The following is a 22,365-nucleotide window of genomic DNA, read 5'->3' on the forward strand; positions in this document are numbered from 1 at the left end:
CACATGGCACTATCGTAGCTGGTGTTGCAAGATATTTACAGACCAGATGCGCTAAAGATTCATATATCCCTTCATGCTTCAACCACCGTTCCAGAGGACGTGTCCATGCTGATGATGGGTTCTGCCCGATAACAATCCAAAGCAGTACAGACCGGAACATGTTAATTTTCATCATCTGAGTCAGATGTCATGACATGCTGGGTCATCCGAGACTGCTATAACATGAAATATATGGCAGAATGCAGGTAAAACACAGAGCAGGAGACATACAATTCTCCCCCAAAGAGTTCAGTCACAAATTTAATTAATGCAGGATTTTTTTTAACAAGCATCGTCAGCCTGGAAGCATGCCCTCAGGAATTGTGGTTGAAGCATGAAGGGACATATGAATCTTTAGCACATCTGGCACGTAAATATCTTGTGATGCTGGCTACAACAGTGCCATGCAAATGCCTGTTCTCACTTTCAGGTGACACTGTAAACAAGAAGCAGGCAGTATTAGCTTCCGTAAATGTAAACAAACTTGTTTGTCTGAGGGATTGGCTGAACAAGAAGTAGGACTGAGTGGACTTGTAGGCTCTAAAGTTTTACATTGTTTTGTTTTTGAGTGCAATTATATAACGTGATAGGGTCAGGCCAGATGGCTAAAGGAGAGTAATAGAAGGCAGATATATTAGACCCAGATTAAGTAGGTTCCTTTTCCCTGGGTAAGGTAACAGGGAAGTTTCCAGAACAATCAGGAATCTTCTGGAGACAATTAAAATCACAGGCTGATTAGAACACCTACAGCCAATCAAGAAGCTGCTAGAATCAATTAAGGCAGGCTAATCGGGGCACCTGGGTTTAAAAAGGAGCTCACTTCAGTTTTTGGGGCACGTGTAAGGAGCTGGGAGCAAGAGGTGCTAGGAGCTGAGAGTGAGAGAACGCATACTGTTGGAGGACTGAGGAGTACAAGCATTATCAGATACCAGGAGGAAGGTCCTATGGTGAAAATAAAGAAGGTGTTGGGAGGAGGCCATGGGGAAGTAGCCCAGGGAGTTGTTGCTGTTGCACAGCTGTTCCAGGAGGCTCTCTAGACAGCTGCATTCCACAGGGCCCTGGGCTGGAACCCGGAGTAGAGGGCGGGCCCGGGTTCCCCCCAAACCTCCCAACTCCTGGTCAGACACAGGAGGAGTTGACCTGGACTGTGGGTTCATGAAAATGGCCAAACTGAGGGCTGCTGTGAAGCTCCAAGGTGAGCAAATCCACCAATAAGCGCAAGACCCACAAAGGTAGAGGAGGAACTTTGTCACAATAACAAAACAGAAATCTACATTTGTAAATTGCACTTTCACGATAAAGAGATTGCACTACAGTACTTGTCTAAGGTGAATTGAAAAATACTATTTCTTTTGTTTATCATTTTTACAGTGCAAATATTTGTAATAAAAATAATATAAAGTGAGCACTGTACACTTTGTATTCTGTGTTGTAACTGAAATCAGTATATTTGAAAATGTAGGAAAACATCCAAAATATTTAATAAATTTCAATTGGCATTCTATTGTTTAACAGTGTGATTAAAACTGCGATTAATCACCTTTTTTTTTTTTTAGTTAATCATGTGAGTTAACTGCGATTAATCGACAGCCCTAGTTTACACTGAATACGGTTTGGAAGATTTTCTTCACAATCTAGAAAAAATAAGCTTCCCCCCCACCACTTTACCTGGCAACTTGAAATCTAGTCTATTAAAAAACAGTTGAGTACTTTCAGGTATTAATTTATTTAAATTTAAAATAGAAGACTCCAATCTAAGGCTCCAGGCACTAACATCATGATACACTACAACCCCAGCAGCAGCAATCATTTCAGCAGGAACTCAGTCAACCAGCCACCTACAGAAATTCCTTCTAATCCCTTCATCACTGTAAGAGGCATACCTTCAGCCCCCTCTATAAATCCTATACAATCAACAGCTTTTTTTACGCCTGCCTCTAAGTCTCCTTGCCAATTTTTATGGTTTTACTAACACATTTTAAAAATCTTTTCCTCTCCTTGTTGTGGAGTGAAAAACCCATATAGATGCAGGACACCAAATGACTATGTTGGGGATGTGTGCAAAGCAAGAACATTGAAAAAATAGAAAGTATTTCTCTCTAATGTCTTTGTCACAGTAATCTTATGTGCCACTTGTAACAGTAAAAATAAATGTAGACAGAAGTGTGATTTTTGAAGTAAATGGTCTCCCTTTAAATTTTACCAAGTGGTCTCATGCTTCCCTGTCATTAGCGAGTGGAGCTTTCAAGAGCGGCTCATGAATCAAATCCCCTCAAATCCCCCACTTTTTAAATTTGTTGTCTCCTCTGATTCACTTCAATCTGCCTACAAATTTCAGAAGTAAAATAGTCTGAAGAGGACATCAGCACAAACAGAGGCTTTGGTTGGTTGGGTCTTTAAATATAAACTTCTTCTAAGAAGAGATTAAATACAATTAAATTAACTTATCATTGGCCACATTGCTAGGAGATAATTTTCATTACTATTCTGTCACCTACAGAACACTAAAAGCTTACACGAACCCACGTAGGCTTCATAACAAAATAGGTAACTGTCATAGCAAGTTTCCTTTTCAAACACAAATCCTTATAGACTCTGAGACAGATAGGCGGGCAAAAAAGAAAAAAAATCCTCATTCCAATAACTGCAGCATTTGAAAACAATAAATAGGACCACTTGGCAAGTACTATTGGGATAACTGAAATCCATTTAGTTTGGAGAAAGTGTTTGGAGGCACAGAACACGGAGAAAAAGAAACATTTTAACAAAAGTCAAGGACCCTCTCTCCTAAAGGGAGATGTTTGGAATGTGCATTTTACAGGAAGGGGTGGAGGATGGAAGGCATTTCAGAGATGTAATGATTTGTCCTAGCCAAATCAGTGCCAGAGCTGGGATTTGAATCCCATACTTCCTGTTCCCAGCCTAGTGCTCGGTCCACTGTGCTATGCTGCTCCTCCATTTGAAAGTCACATCTTCCTTTTGAACTGCAATACAGGACTATCAATTCAAGTGTAGCCTTATGAACAAACAACACTGGTTGCAAATGAGTCACTATGTGGTACTCCACAAAGTTTCTCTCAGAGCACTGGACCCTGGCTTTCTTCCACTTACTTTTCTCCTGCTGGAGTACTTTCAGGGACAAACACGCTGTAGGACACGTTAGTAAACTGGGGAAGTCTGGAGCCAACCAGGATAGAGATGGAGGCATAAGGACTTTTGTTGCCGTATTCATCAGTGGCCTGCACTGTGACCACGTATTCCTTATTCCAAGTTAAAGGCAAACCAGTTGTCATTATAATACCTGTATCCATATAAACTTCAAATCGCTCTTCGCCACCTATCAATAGATGTACAAAAAACACTCTAGTAGAGGCATCACAGTAAGAACATTCATTTGCATCTTCATTACCTTTAAACTTCGGCTTCAAATCCCTCACTTTTCTCTACACAGTCTCCCTTTTTTTTTTTTAAAACCAATTATTTATTTTACCCCTTGTTCATACTGTGCATTGTGGGAGAGACAGTATACATATGTTATATACGGACAATGGACTTGGTGTCAAGTGCCAGTTTCCCCAATACTGTGCACAAACACAAAACACCCAGGACGCAACTCTAGCTCTAAGGCTAGCTGTCTTGTGCCCTCATTCAGCAGCTTTCAGGCTTATGCACTACAGAGCTATATTAGACATGTGCTCATTATCTAACCCCAACTTTAACCATGGGTATGGGGCACCGCAAATTGGTATGCTGTCATTGCAGCTCCCAAGGTCAGTTCTGCATGGATCTCAAAAAAAGTGGCCCTCCCCATCCTGAAATTCTCTCGCCACTGCTGGTCAGCCCTGTCTGCAAAACAATCCTTTCCCACTAATCCATGGTGACTTCGCAGCCCCCAAAATGGCCCTGAATGCTGTGCTGGTGATCCAGCTCAGGATACCCCTCCCCCAAGAACACTACATCCTCAGTTCCTAGCAAATCACCTCTGTGTTCAGACAATGTGAACTGAGAATGGAATAGGCATCCCATGTGCATGCTAAACAGTGTGAGCCCTAGGATTGTTTTCACTGTGAAGTCAGGTGGGTTGAATTTTATTTTTTTTTAAAATTCCATGTTTCCATTGTCTCTGTTGCATACTTCCTTTCCAGGTGGTCTTGTGCCATTTTCTGATTCCTGTCTGCCAACATGGACCCAGCAATGCTCCACACACTAGGATGACCACTTGGGCTGTATTACAGCAGTCAAAGCTGGATGAATTTGGCATTGGTGAGACAGGCAAAGTCCATCGAGCAGATGATGTGGGAGCAGAAGATATTCTACAACAGCAGCAGCTCCTCTGGCAGAAGGAGAGCACTCTGAAGAGGTGGCAGGTGGAAGAGGACAACGATCCAAGCTGGATCGCCTACACAGCAGGTAGCACCATTTCTGGGCCTGAGAAGCCAGCATGGATTGATGGGAGAGGATCGTTCTGCAGACTGGAGCTGAGCAGCAATGTGGCAGAATTTCAGGATGGGGAGGTCTAACTTTTTTGTGATCGGTGTAGAACTGACCTTGGAGCTTCAATGACAGCATAGCAACATGTGGTGATCCACATCTGTGGAGAAGCAGGTATGCCATTGCCCCGTGGAAGCTCGCAACCCCAGAGTACTACTGGTTTGTAGCCAACCAATTTGGCATGGGGCGATTAACTGTTGGCGACATTCTGAAGCAGGTTTGCTGTGTCTTTGATAAAGTGATATCTAACAGGATCCTAAAGCTGGTTAATGCTCTGGAGATGGTTGATGGCTTTGCACACATACAGTTTCCAAACTGTACTGGGGCAATTGATAGAACATGGGTGCCCACCATTCGTTCCCCCACTACAGCACAGAATTTATAAAACCAGAAAGGGGTATTTCTTCTTGATGGGAAATTTATGGACATAAATGCAGGGTGGTCTGGAAGGGTCCAAGATTCTAAGATCTTCTAGCACTCAGTTCTGTTTAGATTAATGGAGAAATGAATGTTTGCTCCCAGGACCACTGTAGACATTAATGGTGTGGAGGTAGTTTGGTTTTTGTGGAAGACTTGTCTTAACCAGTTATGCCCTGACTAATGAAGCCATACACAGGCCACTTGGCCAGCAGGAAGGAACACTAACTATTGCCCGAGCAGTTCCATTACAGCAGTCGAGTGTGCATTTGGCAGTTTAAAGGCAGCTGGCACCTGTTTATGGAACAGGTTGGAAGGAGCTGGAAAAAAAAGAGGTTAGGATCATTCACTATCTGTTGTGTTCTGCACAAGATTTGTGAAAGCAAGGGAGAAAGCCTTAACAATGGATGGGAAGCGGAGGTTCAGTGACTTGTTCGGTGGTTCAAGTAGCCAGCAAGGTGACCTGTAGAAAATGCTGACACCCAGGAGAATATTGTCAGGGATGTCATATTTTAAGTCTCCTGCCTGAACATGTGCAGTTGTTAGCCCATGGGGCGGGGAAACTGTTGGGATAGATACATTTCAAGCATTGCGATGTAGCGTATGAGTGGTGGAAGTAGAATGCTCTCTACGTACTTCTGAAAACCCCTATGAAGTATTTCAGCTTTATTTAAAGGATTTTCATAATTAAGTGCAATAAGGACTCATCATGAATTGACTAAAATAGTTTTAATTATGAAAGAACAAAACCAAAAATCTAGTTGTTATTGAACTAAATGGAAAAAATGATGTTTTTGTATTTTCAAATACACTTACCTAAACAGTCTACTAATCAACAAATCTTGAATTAAAGCAACAGTGCAAACAAAACTCAAAGTGCACCAGTACAAATGGTGCAAATACAACCCGGGGGGTGGTTGGTTGCCTTGCAGTTACAGGTGAGTATAAGCCAGCCTGCTGCCTCTTCTTGCCCGCATGGGCTCTAGGGTCAAGTGGCGGCACACAGCAATTGCGTGTACACAAACAATAGACCAAAGTAATTCAGTTTAAAGGAAACCTAGTCTGCTTTGCAAGAGGACTTCAGAGTTTGTGATAAATATGTAGTGATGGATCATGTGTACGCAAGCATTTTCAAACTAGATTAACTTGATTTGATCTAGTTTATACCGCCCATGTAGACAAGCCCTTAGTAGCATAGGCCAGACCTTAGTCTAAGACTGGTTCTGATCACTTTGTATGGGAGTAACCAACTCCCTTACACTCATGTACTGGTTTAATTTACACCACTTTACTCAACACCTCTGACCTTCACCCAGTATGTCTAAACAAGGCTATTCTATTAAAACCTTATTAACTAAATGATAAAATTGGAAATTGTTAAAATAAAAATATCATCATGCAGATTAATCAGTTGATTCAGAAAGGACTTACCTGCAATGAGTGCATAAGTTATCCCAACACCGGAGTTTTCATTGTTATTGTAATGGGCCACAAGCTGGTAGATCAGAGTGCCTTTCCGGGCATCAGGATCAACACGTGCCAAATAGGGGTATGGGTACATTCCCCAGGATAGAAAATCCTCTTCTGGGGCAATAATTGTCACATGACACAAATACCAGTCATTATCTGCAAACACATTAAATTTAAACAAAATCAGATGTCATGCCTAAGACAATTTCACAAATTTTAACCAGACATTTTAAATCAAATTAGAAGATTTTTTGGTAAAAGATGGAAGAGTACCTACTGTGTACATCCTAACATACAGACAATAACTCTGGCAAAAAAAATCCCATCTCTGCTGACAGTTTGGTTTTATTAAGTGTAAATAATAAAAAGTAACCAATAATTTAACTAAACATACGTAAATAATCACATTATACCAGACACCTAGAGTTATAGCTACATCACGGAAAGAGCTGTATTCTTCTACTTAAATGGAAAATGCTTGGGCCAAGATGCTAAGATAACTGATCCCACAAATAGGTTTTATGTTTCACCTGTGTTTCCAACTGGTTAGTCTAGAATCACAACAAGACAATTATGCAAGCAAGGTGTAATTATTTTACAGTGCCTGAAAGTGTGCTGAGAATTTCAAAGGAGAGACAAAGATGAGCTCCCAGCTCTGATCAAATTACCATCTAGAATTCAGACATGACAACTAGTGAGAAAACAAAGAGGGAGACAAAAGAGGAAGTACATAACTACATTTACCATCTTAATTTGTTAGATTGCGTCTTGCTGGCTTCCTAGCAACATCCTAGGGGACACTAGGGTTGCACACAGGCTTCTTGAAGACATTTTCCACAAGTACCAACAAATATATTTATGTTTCCAATCAGGTCTGAATACTAAACTTTAAAATAAAATCAAATGGAATATACAAAAGAAAGCTCAGTTGTGAGAAATGAAACAAAAGAGAACAGAGAAGGTGTGTAAAGTTGAAACTCGGGTTGTCACCAACGTAGCATAGTGCACTGAAATGATATGTTTGTAAGGACTACACGACTGTCCGTGGAATATTCATTTGGATTTTTCTATAGTTGTCTCTCAGGAGTCTTTGATCTGTAACTTACATGATGCTGCATTTTACACACAGTTGCAGAAGGCAGCATCACATCAACAAAATCAGTTTCCATGCCAAAAGTTGGTCTGGGAACTTCAAACTCCTTTTAACTATAAGCCTGAGATCCAGAGTACTAAAAATCTCATTCACATGTCCACAAAATTATGATGAATTCTCTTAATTTGCTGATTTTCTCTCAAGTTTTCAGTGAATTTAGTGCCAATGTAATGTGACAGATTTACAACCCTGCACAGTCAAGTCCTCTGTTTATCCACAGAACAGATGCACTGCAAGCAGCAGTACAAATTTCCTTGGGCTTTGCTGCCAATAGGCCTAACACTCGTATTCTGGAGAGGCAACTTCCATGCCCACTCAATCATTTTCCTCAGCATGCCCAGGGTTCCTGTTCACCAGCAGACACCATTCACAGAGATCAATTCATTTCACACATAATGACAGGTTTCAGAATAGCAGCCATGTTAGTCTGTATTCACAAAAAGAAAAGGAGGACTTGAGGCACCTTAGAGACTAACAAATTTATTTGAGCATAAGCTTTCGTGAGCTACAGCTGTAGCTCACGAAAGCTTATGCTCAAATAAATTTGTTAGTCTCTAAGGTACCACAAGTCCTCCTTTTCTTTTCACACAGGCCATTTAACAGCCAGAGGATAATGACTCTCATAATCACTAGCGATCTGGGCTGGATTTGATTTGCAAAAAGTTACCTTCGCTCTTGTACCAACAACATTTGATGATTACCTTTTCCACTTAGAGGGACACTGCCAGACCAAGTTAGGGTTAAAATTCAGTTTTTGTAAAAACTGAGCTTTTATAATGCCAATAATTTCCATACCCACCAAAGACAACTCCCTACCAACACAGGCAGCGGCTTTTTCCTTTGCCTGGGGGTGCCCAACCCCTGTTCTGCCACAGGCCCCGCCCCACCCCACCCCACCCCACCTCTTCTCTCCCAGTTCCACCCCAGCCCTGGATCACCCACGGAGTCGGCACCTATGACTACTAAACAAAGCACAAATATAAGGAGTAATCTGTCCCAGGAAGTTTTTGGTCTAGGAATTTTTAGATAGCTACATTTAGGAGCAGAACTTATGAAGAATCCTCTTTTGGTGTTAAATGTAGTGTTACCACTACACCTCTGAGGTAAAAAACAAAACAAAACAGGGCATTCAGGATGCTGCTGAGCCCATAAAACTGGACAGCTGGCAGTGAGCACCTTTACGGATTTCCCAGGATAGCTACTTCAAAAATGGGACAATCCTGGGAAAGCCTGGAGAGGTGGCAACCCTTGTTAAACACTAAGAGCAAAATCCCTGCCCTAGTGAAGTCAGTGGCAAATCTATTGAGTACAATGGTGTCAGGATTTCATCTCAAAACTGCAGCTTTATGGGTTAACCAAGAGACGGATAAATCCCTGTCTTTTTGTGTGTGTGTTTCACTGAGTCCAACACAGTGGGACAGGAGATCATTCATGTAACTTAGTTGGGTGTGTCCCTGGATGGCTGTTTAAGTGCAGTGCCTGTCAGAGGCTTGTAGCTTGACATTAGCATCACAGTGTGAGGGACAGCCCAGGCTGGTGGGTTTGGAGGACACAATGGTCCCACAGTCCAGGTTGCACCCTTGAGACCTTGTCATAACATGTAAACACAAACTTCAAAGAGCAATGAGGGGTAGACTTGGGGGCATCCGGAAGGCTTTTTAAAAAACGGGAGCGGATTTAACACACATACATATAACAGCAGATCTTCTGCTCAATTTATGATGTTCCCAGTCGTTCCTTAAGATTCAAGTTCACCATGCTGCCCTTCACAGCCCTGTCATCGCTTACACAGAGTTAGACACTCATTTTTTGCCTCCTGTTACACTTACACAGATATCACTACAGTGTTAGCAGATTCAAATACATACGAACGTTCTTAGGATTTTGTGATTTTTTCCGCACTTCACTTTAAGACAAAAATCTGACAAGCAAGATGGATTGCCTATGTCTGAAAGAGAAGGCAGCACAAATGGGGAGTGGGGGTGGGAAAAGAGCGTTGTAGGAAAGGCGGGGAGGACTGGTGGAGACAATAAATCTCAGTTATCAGGTTTTGTCTTCTAGACACTGCAACAATTACGTTTTTAGTGTCTGAAGGGAGAGGAGAACAATTCTTCATTTGACATTAAACAAAGATTAAATAAACCAACTTGCAAAAGTGGTTGAACTAAAAGCCTGAGCAATCTATATACTGCATAGATGTGCCAATTCTAGCATGGGAGTGAATGATAGAGGTTGATATGAGGATCAGAGGTGGATGTTTGGACTTGCTCCTGCTTAAGAGAATAATTTTGAACTGTCATCAGAGGCAAATAGGGGGCTAGTCAAGTAGTGACTGTTTTACCCCATCATATGGGATAAGTTGCCTGAAAGCAGCACTGTGGCCCCCTTGAAAGTTAGAGAACAGGGATTTGTACATTGAAGACTATGCCTCTCAATTATCTACGGAATAGTAGTGAGAAATTCAAAGCAAAAATATTTGAAAGTCACTATTATGGCTGTGCAACAGCTACTTTACCCAACATTCGATTGTGCTAAGAATTTAACTTCAGTGAAAGAAAAACAGTTTCACTGGAGTAGAGATATATTTTTGTCATTGGTGCATTACACTACTGTCAGAAATGCAAAAGCATTAACCGATCAAGATACTTAATCAACACTGCAATATTTTGTTCCACTGACAACCCACCATATCAAAATGGTTTTACCCAATCCATTGTCAATGCTAAACATCAACAAAATTTCTTGGAACCAAGCTAGAATGTCTGCAAAACAATACCACTGACAGCATACAGCATCTTGTCAAATGTACAATATATTTTTAAGAGACTAATGGCATGATGAGCCTAAGAAAGGAAATTAAGGGGATTATTTCTCTTTTTACTTACATCTGTATATCTCCAATCTTCAGTGGAGTACTCCCCATCTATACCAGACAGGGGGAGGGGGATAGGGTTGCAAAGAAGAACCAATGCAGAGGTAACTCTTAATTTTGTGGAATCACTGAGTAATTAGCATTTAGTGATAACAAAAACAATGAAAAATTGCAATGACATCCATGCATTAAAAATATAGTGTATTTTAAACTGCTAAGGCTAAACATACTTCATCAGGTCAATGAAAATACTTTCCGCATCACTGAACTCTTCCATGCACCCATCCTACGTGACAGTCCAAAAGAAAAACTCTATTAAAAAATAAAATAAACCAACACACACATTTACAAGCACTGGACTGGGTTTTCAACTACTAGCAGTTACTCCTGTGAGTGAGCTCCAATCAGTTCTGTGTTTGAGTGTCCCTCTGATCATTCATCCATCACCTTTAAAAAGTGAGAAATAGGGTACAAATTATTTACCTTTCTTGCCCTCGGATGTGGATCAGAATTGATTAATGCAGGTTTGAAATGGAAACCCATGGGAAACTTAGAAGCAGAGCTGTACATGAATATTGCACTTGACAAGAAATAGTGGCTTCTTGGGTACTGTTCATAGCCCCTTTGGCAAAATGACTAATTTGAATGTCAGAGACACATACCACAGTTGTTGTGAACAGGTTTCTGAAATTTCATGTCCAGCCCAAATTAGCTAGCTTCAGTATTTCAGGGTTAGAAATAGCTGATGTTAGTCTAGATGAAGTTTGTATTAAACATATACTGACTCTTTCAGGACCTAAACCTGGTGCAGAGTAACCTCATTTTCTTTAAAAAAAAAAGTCAGTTGGTTAAAATCAGGAACCAAATGACTCCAAGAAGCGTTAATAACCCCCACTCACTCCAGTGACAGCAGAGAGCTCTCTGTGACATCCAATCCTGCAGGCTCAAGAAAAGGCTGTGATTCTGGCAGACAGAGCAGACACCTAGTCAGGGGTCTCTTCTCTGCTCTGCCCTGCCAAGACTGCAACCTTCCCCCTCTCCACATACCTCCCCAACACTTTATGCTTGCAGGGATTGGGTGCAAGTGTAACTATCTCTGTGGCAATGCAGGCAGCCCTCTGCTGCTCTGCTACCAGGATCCTGCTCACTCACTCCCATGACAGATGGGCTGCAGACGACTCCCTGCACTACCGCTACTACTGTAGTCCTTTCAGCATCAGGGTGGCCTCCTCCGCTGCTGGGGGCTCATTCTCTGTCTCCCTCTCCTGGCCAGGGGTCTCTGCTGTATAATCTAAACCCCTTCCTTGACACCCAGCATGAGATACAAGCCCTCTGCAGCATGTCTCTCATGCTGGAGGCCAAGGAAGGGATTCAGAGAACGCAGAGGTTCAGATAATAGGATGTTGGATAAACGGGAGAATACTGTATATGACAAGTGTTTGTTATGGAGCTATTGCAAATGTTATGTTATGTTAAATGTTATGTTAAAAATAAAAGATTGCTACATCCCATGTGATTTATCAGACTGACTTTAAAAACTTAATCAGTGTTTTCCTTCCCCAAAGGGATACTGAAAAGCACAAAAGTTTACTGTGTTTGGGTAGAAGAAATTAAAAAAAAAAAAAAAAAAAAAAAATCGAACACTGGTCAGAATTACTAGTTCATTTATTCAGGGATGGGATACCCTCAGTCTCCAAAAGCTCTCAATAAACCTCAGTCACCAGGACCATATGGTATTCACCCAAGAGTTCTGAAGGAACTCAAATGTGAAACTGCAGAATTACTAACTGTAGTTTGTAACCTATCATTTAAATCAGCTTCTGTACCAAATGACTGGAGGATAGCTAATGTGATGCCAATTTTTAAAGAGGGCTCCAGAGGTGATCCCGGCACTTACAGGCCAATAAACCTGACTTCAGTACCAGGCAAACTGATTGAAATTATAGTAAAGCACAAAATGGTCAGATACATAGATGAACATAATTTGTTGGGGAAGACTCAACATGGTTTTTGTAAAGGGAAATCATGCCTCACCAATCTACTAGAATTCTTTGAGGGGGTCAACAAACATGTGGACAAGGGGAATCCAGTGGATATAGTGTACTTAGATTTTCAGAAAGCCTTTGACAAGGTCCCTCACCAAAGGCTCTTAGGCAAAGTAAGCGGTCATGGGATAAGAGGGAAGGTCCTCTTATGGACAAGTAAGTGGTTAAAAGATAAAAAAACAAAGCATAGGAATAAATGGTCAGTTTCAGAATGGAGAGAGGTAAATAGTGGTGTCCCCCAGGGGTCTATACTGGGACCAGTCCTATTCAAATTACTCATAAATGATCTGAAAAAAAGGGTTAAACAGTGAGGTGGCAAAATTTGCAGATGATACAAAATTGCTCAAGATAGTTAAGTCACAGGCAGACTGCGAAGAGCTACAAAAGGATCTCTCCAACCTGGGTGACTGGGCAACAAAATGGCAGATGAAATTCAATATTGATAAATGCAAAGTAATGCGTATTGGAAAATATAATCCCAACTATACATATAAAATTATGGGGTCTAAATTGGCTGTTACCACTCAAGAGAGATCTTGGAGTCATTGTGGATAGTTCTCTGAAAACATCCACTCAATGTGCAGTGGCAGTCAAAAAAGTGACCAGAACGTTGGGAATCATTAAGAAAGGGATAGATAATAAGACAGAATATATAATATTGCCCATATAAATGCATGGTACACCCACATCTTGAATACTGCGTGCAGATGTGGTCGCCCCATCTCAGAAGAGATATACTGGAACCGGAAAAGGTTCAGAAAAGGGCAACAAAAATTATTAGGGATATGGAACAGCTTCTGTATGAGGAGAGATTAAGAAGACTGGGACTTTTCATCTTGGAAAAGAGACGACTAAGGGGGGATATGATTGAGGTCTATAAAACCATAACTGGTGTGGAGAAAGTAAATAGGGAAATATTATTTACTCTTTCTCATAACACAAGAACGAGGTGTCACCATATGAAATTAATAGGCAGCAGATTTAAAACAAACAGAAGGAAGTACTTCTTCACACAATGCACAGTCAACCTGTAGAACTCCTTGTCAGAGAATGTTGTGAAGGCCAAGACTATAACAGGGTTCAAAAAAGAACTAGATAAATTCATGGAGGATAGGTCCATCAATGTCTATTAGCCAGGATGGGCAAGGATGGTGTCCCTAGCCTCTGTTTGCCAGAAGCTGGGAATGGGCAACAGGGGATGAATCACTTGATGATTACCTATTCTGTTCATTCTCTCTGGGGCACCTGGCATTGGCCACTGTCGGAAGACAGGATAATGGGCTAGATGGATCTTTGGTCTGATGCAGTATGGCTGTGCTTATGTTCTTATCGTCTTAGGGCCAGCTTCTTTCAAGACACAACAGACTCCTTCCACAAACTCTGTAACATTAATAACCTCCTCAGAATACCATCCTTGCCACAATGGATGTCAACGCCCTATACACCAAAATCCCTCACAATGATGGCATATTTACAAGACGATGGACAATCCTCAGATATCCACCCTGAACACATTGCCAAAATCATCCATTTCATCCTCATCTGTAACAATTTTACATTCAACAGCAAATACTGTGTCCCAAACATAACAGCCATGGGTAGTGGGATGGCTCCCCAATATGCCAAACTTTTCATGTGTCACATTGAAGAAGAATTTCAGGACAAATGCACCACAAAACCAATGATATAGCTGAGATATACTGATATTTTCATCCTCTGGACAGATGACAAATTCCCTCAGAGATTTCTACCACAAATTCAACAATTACCACCCATCCATTAAACTCTCCCTGGAACTCCCACACCAGCTTCAACTTCAACAATGGAACCCTATTGACAGCTATATACAAGAAACCCATGGATTCCCACACCTACCTGTTAGGATACAGATATTCAGGCCTGTCTGTAAAGGCCTATACTCTAAGAACGTAGGTATATGTTTATCATTTAGCTAGTAATAGAGGTATACAAGAAAGAATCTGCGTGAGGGCCTTCTCTCACTGTGACAGTCTGAGGCCCTGTTCTTAGGCTAAGGCCTTTGGCTAAGCAGCAGAGGCAGCCATAAGCTGGGAAGCGACCGATCACATCCTCACATTCCAAACTAGTCAATATGGGGCTGTTAGAAAGGTGATCCGATCTATCACCTCCAGAGAAAGGGAAGAGCCTAGAAGATGTACAAGGAAATTTAGGTTGACAGTTTTCTGTCTGATAAGAACTCACTTATCAATAGACACAGCTGGGAAACCCTTATGTCTTTATAGATGTAGTTGTGAAATCCTCACTTCTGTATGGTTTTGTCATTATAGGTCCCACTTTGCTATTGTTTATTGGCATGGTCTCTGTCTGGCTCTGTGATTGTTTCTGTCTGCTGTATAACTAATTTTGCTGGGTGTAAACTAATTAAGGTGGTGGGATATAATTGGTTAGCTAATCATGTTACAATGTGTTAGGATTGGTTAAGTAAATTTCAGTAGAATGATTGGTTAAGGTATAGCTAAGAATATTACATATAAATTAGGGGAAACAGGAAGTAAGTTGGGATTTGAAAATAAGGAAAAAGGAACTTGGATTTAAGCTTGGTGGAAGTTCGGACTTCCTTCGGACTTCGGGTATTGTTGCTCTCTGTTCATGCGAGAAGGACCAGGGAAGTGGGAGAGCGAAGGAATAAGCTCTCTAACATCTTGGTGCCGGAACTTGTGTACATTGCATCAGATAGGTAAGTGGCAGCCTATAAGTCCCCCTCCACAACAGTCTGCACAGCTGCTTGGAGGGGGTAGGGCGAACTCTCGTGATGGTAGTTGAGGGTTCTGGGAAGCTGGGGTAACGTATTTTTTGAACAAATGGATAAGGAAGAATCAGGTCCCATACCAGGTGCAGGGGTTCACCTGGGATGAGATTGAGAAGGAGATGGGAGAGGTTTTGGGAGACCCCAAGGAAAAGGAGTGTAGGAAAAAGGAAGCAACTACTGGGGAATTGGAACAGAGGGGACTGATTAGGGCGGTTACATCCCCTTGCAATGCTGCTGTGTGGCCAGTGAGAAAGCCAAATGGTACCTGGAGCCTCACTGAGGATTACAGGGCACTAAATGCTCCGGCCAATTCTCCAGCCTCAGTGGTGGCAGCGTATCCTGAAATGTTGGCCCTTATTGGACCCCAATTCCGAATTTTCACTGTTTTGGACAGAGCTAATGGGTTTTGGTCTCTGCCACTAGCTACCTCGTGTCAGTATAAAACTGCATTCACATGGGAGGGCAGACAATTCTGCTGGACAGTCCTACCCCAGGGATATAGGGACTCCCCTAAAAAAAGAGAAGGAGTATTTGTGGCACCTTGGAGACTAACAAATTTATTTGAGCATAAGCTTTCGTGAGCTACAGCTCACTTCATTTTCACAGATACATGAGACAGCTTTGGAGGGGGTGGATTCAGCAATACATACAATATGACCTGTTGCTAATGTCAGGGACAGAGGAAGACGACAGGGAACTAACTGAGCAGGTCCTGCAAGCTTTGGCAAGAGCAGGATTGAAGGTCAATGGGAAAAAGGCTCAGATGGGACAAACAAGAGTGACCTACTTAGGAGTGGAAGTGTCTCAGATGGGAAGGGAAATCGATAAGGGACGAGTGCAACTGATACAGTCCCTGCCACTGCCTACGGATGTTAAAAGCTTGCAAAGTTTTCTGGGTCTAACTGGATTTTGCAGGGATTTTATGGCCAATTATGCAGAAATAGCCCAGCCTCTATTTGACCTAACCCGAGCCTCAACTTGGTGAATAACATAGCTGAAGTCAATGTACTTAGACCTACTCACCATGGTGTCTTCACTACAGTGAGTCGACTGCTGCCGCTCCCCCATCGACTTTGCCTGCGCCTCTCGCAACAGTGGAGTACAGGTGAGAGAGGTCAGGGGTCAATTTATCGCATCTAGACTAGATGCGATATATAGACCCCTGCTGGATCGATCACTGCCCGCTGATCCAGTGGGTAGTAGAGACATACCCTAAGAGGTGTACTTCCAGGAATGGGCCCACTGTCTGTACTGGACAGATATTTTCTAGAAAGCCTATGAATGTTGCCCAGCTCTGGGTTTACATTTCTGTTCATTTTATTTTGATATGAAAATATCAAAGCTCTGCAACAGGATTACAAGGATTTATGTAAGCATCTCACTTGAAATTTAGTTACTTTGTTTTCAAATCACACAAGGCAGATTCAGAGAAGGTTCATCTATAAAGAAGTTGCTAGAGGAGATTGTCCAACAGCTATGAATAACAGATTCCCACAAGGTGCAAAAAAGATGCCTTCAAAAACTCCAGTATTAAAATGAAGTATTTTTAATTAAAAACATCACAGCAGTTTTAATGCAACAAAAATCTGTTCCCATGATCAATATGAGCATGTGAATTCCTCTCCGACAGTTTTTTCCACTTCAGTCACTAATGGCATGTCCAAATTTGTGCAACATGCTTCATATGCACAAATATGATGTACTAAAAATTCATGGATATCCAAAGGTAAGTGTGCAGATACCTCTTGCTAACACCACTGTTATCAATCAACCTTATGTATCATTAGTGCTGCATCACAAGTCTAGGTAATATAAGTGCCTGGTAGATTACCCTGAATAATAACATGCACAAAAACATTATGGTTATTAGATCAGCAGCCTCTAGAGCAGCAGCAATATATTGGCTGCTGGATTGTGTCATATGATAAAAAGGCAGAATTGCTATCCTACTCTTTATAACAGTTCTCATCTTTCACAATGAATTTCAAAGAGGGCTTTTCCCCCCATCCCCCATTATTCACCCATCTTGTTGATAACCTGATAAGCTTTCCCAAACCAGATGTCTGTTCTATTCTGTGTACCCTGTTTACTCTGACTAAAATGCAGTGAACAAGCCAGATGTGAAACAAAGATTTGCTGATTTCAAATAGGCTCTCATCTGAAGAAAAAGCAGCTTTGGTAGCATGAAAGAGATTTTATGCTGCTAAGAGATTAGAGCTAACGTGTGATCAAGGTGCCACAAGTCCTCCTTTTCTTTTTGCGAATACAGACTAACACGGCTGCTACTCTGAAATGTTAGCTTTGGGGAACCCTAATTTTAACTAGAAGATATGCCTGGGAGCGCAGGGAACCATACAAACCTTAGTGTTTTCTGTTTTACAGTGGTTTTATCTATGCTTCCATGTTTCAGTGAAGTATCCAGCCTCAATGTAAACACAGTTATACTTACAATTCACTCAGCATTCTGCTGATATCAACTATCAACAGCCAAATATTGCTCTCAGTAGCTTCCATTGATGACTACAGAAATTTTGTGTGAGTATGGATGGCATCAGATGCCCCCAGAGACTACAGCAGACTCTTGAGTACAGACACATCTTTGCCATCAGGCCACTCACTAAGAGTTTATTACAAAGGTTGTTAAATTTAACTTTCCTCAAACAATGTCCAGGATGCACTGGCCTCTCCTCCTCACAGCTCGTGCCAAAACCCTCAATATTGTGGAGCCATAATACTAGTCAGGAATAATTACTATGTTTATGTAACAGTAAAAAGAGTAGTGCTGTCAACTAATCGCAGTTAACTCAGGCGATTAACTCAAAATAATTAACAGTGCAATTAATCAAAATTAAACAATAGAATACCAATTAAAATTTATTAAATATTTTGGATGTTTTTCTGCATTTTCAAATATATTGATATCTATTACAACACAGAATGCAAAGTGTACAGTGCTTACTTTATATTTTATTACAAATATTTGCAGTGCAAAAATGATAAAATAGTATTTTTCAGTTCACCTGATACAAGTGCTATAGTGCAATCTCTTTATCGTGAAAGTATAACTTATAAATACAGATATTTTTGTTACATAACTCCACTCAAAAACAAATGTAAAACTTTAGAGCCTACAAGTCCACGCAGTCCTACTTCTTGTTCAGCCAACTGCTAAGACAAAAAAGTTTGTTTACATTTACAGGAGATACTACTTCCTGCTTCTTATTTACAATGTCACCTGAAGTGAGAACAAGCATTCGCATGGCACTTTTGTAGCCAGCATTGCAAGGTAGTTACATGCCAAATATGCTAAACATTCGCATGGCCCTTCATGCTTCAGCCACCATTCCAGAGGACATGCTTCCATGCTGATGATGCTCGCTAAAAAAATAATGCATTAATTAAATTTGTGACTGAACTCCTTAGGGGAGAATTGTATGTCTTCTGTTTTACCCGCATGTCATGTTATAGCAGTCTCGGATGATGACCCAGCCCACGTTCATTTTAAGAACATTTTCACAGCAGATTTGACAAAACGCAAAAAAGGTACCAATGTGAGATTTCTAAAAATAGCTAAAGCACTCGACCCAATGTTTAAGAATCTGAAGTGCCATCCAAAATCTGAGAGGGATGAAGTATGAAGCATGCTTTCAGAAGTCTTAAAAGAGAACACTCTGATGCGAAAACTACAGAACCCAAAGCACCAAAAAAAGAAAATCAATCTTCTGCTGGTGGCATCCAACTCAGATGATGAAAATGAACATGTGTCAGTCCGCACGGCTTTGGATTGTTATCAAGCAGAACCCGCTTGTCATCAGCATGGATGCATGTCCTCTGGAATGGCGGTTGAATCATGAAGGGACATATGAATCTTTAGTGCATTTGGCATGTAAATATCTTGCGACACCAGCTACAACAGTGCCATGAGAACCTTCAGGTGACATTGAAAACAAGAAGCGAGCAGCATTATCTCCTGCAAATTGTAACCAAACTTGTTTGTCTGAGCGATTGGCTGAGCAAGAAGTAGGACTGAGTGGATTTGTAGGCTCTAAAGTTGTCTATTGTTTTATTTTTGAATGCAGTTATTTTTTGTACATAATTCTATCATTTGTAAGTTCAACTTTCATGATAAAGAGATTGCACTACAGAACTTGTATTAGGTGAATTGAAAAATAGTATTTTTTTTACAGTGCAGATATTTGTAATAAAAATAAATATAAAGTGAGCACTGTACACTTTGTATTCTGTGTTGTAATTTAAATCAATATATTTGAAAATGTAGAAAACATCCAAAAATATTTATAAATGGTATTCTATTATTAACAGCGTGATTAATCATGATAAATTTTTTAATCACTTGACAGCCCTAGTAAAGAGATTATTACCTGCATTGCTGTTGTATCACTACCTGTTGTAATCCCATTGAACCCCAGACACTAAGAAAGATTGTACTGTGCCAGTACTTGGATGGGAGATCACCAGAAAAACAAATGTCTGCTGCTGAAGTAGGGTTTGGTTGCCAGGAGTCCAGTTTTTGACCGGAAAGTTTGGTCAAAAGGGGACCTGTACAGTGTTCAGTCAGAAGTACTGATTGGACACCAAAAGTCTGGTTACTGCCCACAGGGTGTCAGAACAGGAGGGTGGGGGACGACGACAAGGCAGCGCCCACCGCAGCATGTGACCACAGCAGGGCACTTGCAGAAAGCTGGTGGCAGCATGACTCTGAGCCAGGTGGGTGCCAATCCATGCTGCTGGACTGTGTTTGGATCGTGTTCTATTTTCCACTCTCCTCTCTGCTCCCCAGCTCTGCCCCCGCCCGCGCACTGCAGACACACCCCATCTTCATGGGAAGCTGCTCCAGGGGCTACAAGATGCACGTTACAAGACACCCATGACTGGCACCGGAGCCGCAACCTGAGCCAGGGATCGCATGTGGCACCAGCTCCTGTTTTGCCTCCTTCCCCGTGCCACTCGGATGGGACTCAGCCCGGCCTGGCATGGGAGGGGGGAGGGAGCAGCACCCTTAAAGCTCAGGGCATGCAGCTCATTCCGGAGCCTGGCCTCCAGCTTTCTCACACAGTGTGGGGAGGGAAAGACATTTCCCCCAGCCCAGCCTGCCCAGACAGACAGCTGCCTCCTCCCCACTGACCGCTGCCTGCAAATGCCACCGCCAGCCTAGCCCAGGGCATGGGAACCAGTGGCACCGGGTCATCAACCCACACCAGCCCCTTCTCAGCCAGGGTTGACTCCTGTCTGCATCTCATGGGCAGGCTCCACTACAGCTCCCAGCCCCACTCTGCAGGTGAGTCCTGGGAGGTGGTGGGGGGAGGCGAGCAGGGGGGCTGTAGTGTCCAATTTTAAGAAATTGGAAAGTTGGCAACCCTATGCTCAAGTGGTGTTTAGGACTAAAATGTGAAACATGGAAAACTGTGCCCAAGCTTCTTGAAAACTTGGTCCCTAGATCAGGGACCCAAGGTCCATATGCAAGAGAGCACAAGTATGTTCCTATATGTTTATGCATTGCCACAATCATGCATACAAATCAGGTCTTTGCTAGTGACCACTAGTAGCCTACATGTCCAAAAGCTTGGGCACATTTAAATGCAACTGGGTGTAAACCTTTAGCTTCCAGTTTTGTAAATGTGTAATTCAGTCTCCATCCAGACACACAAAACCGAATTCTGAATTCAGATTTATAATGCAGGCAGTGAATAACACAGATGGTGTGCATATGCATACCGGCCAATTTTACAAGATCTGTGGTAACCCGTTCCTGCATGTGTATAATAAAACAAACTTAAATCCATAAAGCACATACACACAGTAAGCTTTCTCGGAGTAGGAAGGCATCTACGGCATTCATGAAGTTATTTAAAAATTGTCCCCTAGGTTTAACGTTTTGGAGCATATTTCACAACTTTGATCAGGCTTTGAAATGGCTTTGCAGATTACTTCATACCCTGTTATAACAATGAAAATTTTGAGCTATGAAGTCACAGGCTCCAAAGAGTTGATTTAACATGCCAGACATTAAGAATAAAAGGGGAGAATGAACTATCCTAAGGATCTTCTTTTGCTTGTCTTTTTTCAAACTTCTTTGACAGAGAAGCTATTTAAAACACCAAAACAGAGCTCCTTGCATACAGTACTATGTAACAACTTTCCACCATATAAAGACTCATTATTTTCACCCCAAAAATTAATCTTACTTTTGTGCTTCTCTCTCATCTAGGGTCTCGCAAGCAGTGAACAGCCCAGTAACTAACCAGGTGGTAAAAGCAATCTTGCCCATTATTCTTTACAATGAGCCTCTTCCGAAGACATATACATGCAGGGTAACACAATAACCTTAATCCTGAGACTTGCTGCTCCTTCTAATAAGCTGTGGCTATTACAGTGGTTTCATGGTTTAAGTGGATCAAGCCCCTCTGTCGGCATGGCACCTGAATTAGAGGGCATGGCCCTGCTATGCACATATGGTTTGAATCAGTCTGGTACTGGGAGAAGAAAGGATTATGGTGACCTTTGATCTGGCTTGCCAGGTTGGGTTTCTGATTCTGGAATTAGGCGTATCTTGTTCTAGAATCTCGAGGGAGAAAATAAAAATATTTTAAGTGTGCAGAAATGGTCCCTATATCTCGATTTGAAATCATAGCCACTTATACGCACAAGCATTCTGTATATGTATTTTTAAATCTGTGCTCCACAGATCATAGGCTTTTTAACAAAAAATGCCATCAGAAGAGCTATTAGGAAAGTAAAAAAAGAAAGAAAATGGGGCTAACTAAAACTTTTTAAATATGCACTCTAAGCTGTTTTCTCAGGAATTTCAACTCAAACTTAATCCGTTTTAAACCAAGGCTTATTTCCAGGAGGAGTCCTAAAGATTGGCACAATGTGATAAGCACTCAGACACTCTACATACAAAAAGAAAAGTAGTACTTGTGGGCACCTTTGAGACTAACACATTTATTTGAGCATAAGCTTTCGTGAGCTATGGCTCACTTCTGAGCTGTAGCTCACAAAAGCTTATGCTCTAATAAATGTGTTAGTCTCTAAGGTGCCACAAGTACTCCTTTTCTTTTTGTGAATA

The 22,365-nt window shown here is 41.6% G+C and overlaps 1 protein-coding gene across 1 annotated transcript in view; it reads right to left on the reverse strand.

The window, feature by feature from the left end:
- Positions 1-22,365, reverse strand: part of LOC119852200 (neural-cadherin-like) — an 86,005-nt gene that overhangs the window by 53,011 nt on the left and 10,629 nt on the right. Inside the window, exons 2-3 of the mRNA XM_043507602.1 lie at positions 6,379-6,573; positions 3,151-3,376 (exon numbers count right to left, since the gene is read on the reverse strand). Coding sequence (XP_043363537.1) covers positions 3,151-3,376; positions 6,379-6,573 — 421 coding nt within the window. The remainder of the gene's footprint in view (positions 1-3,150; positions 3,377-6,378; positions 6,574-22,365) is intronic.

Source organism: Dermochelys coriacea, chromosome 2 (assembly GCF_009764565.3).
Source record: "Dermochelys coriacea isolate rDerCor1 chromosome 2, rDerCor1.pri.v4, whole genome shotgun sequence".
NCBI classification, from domain to species: Eukaryota; Metazoa; Chordata; order Testudines; family Dermochelyidae; genus Dermochelys; species Dermochelys coriacea.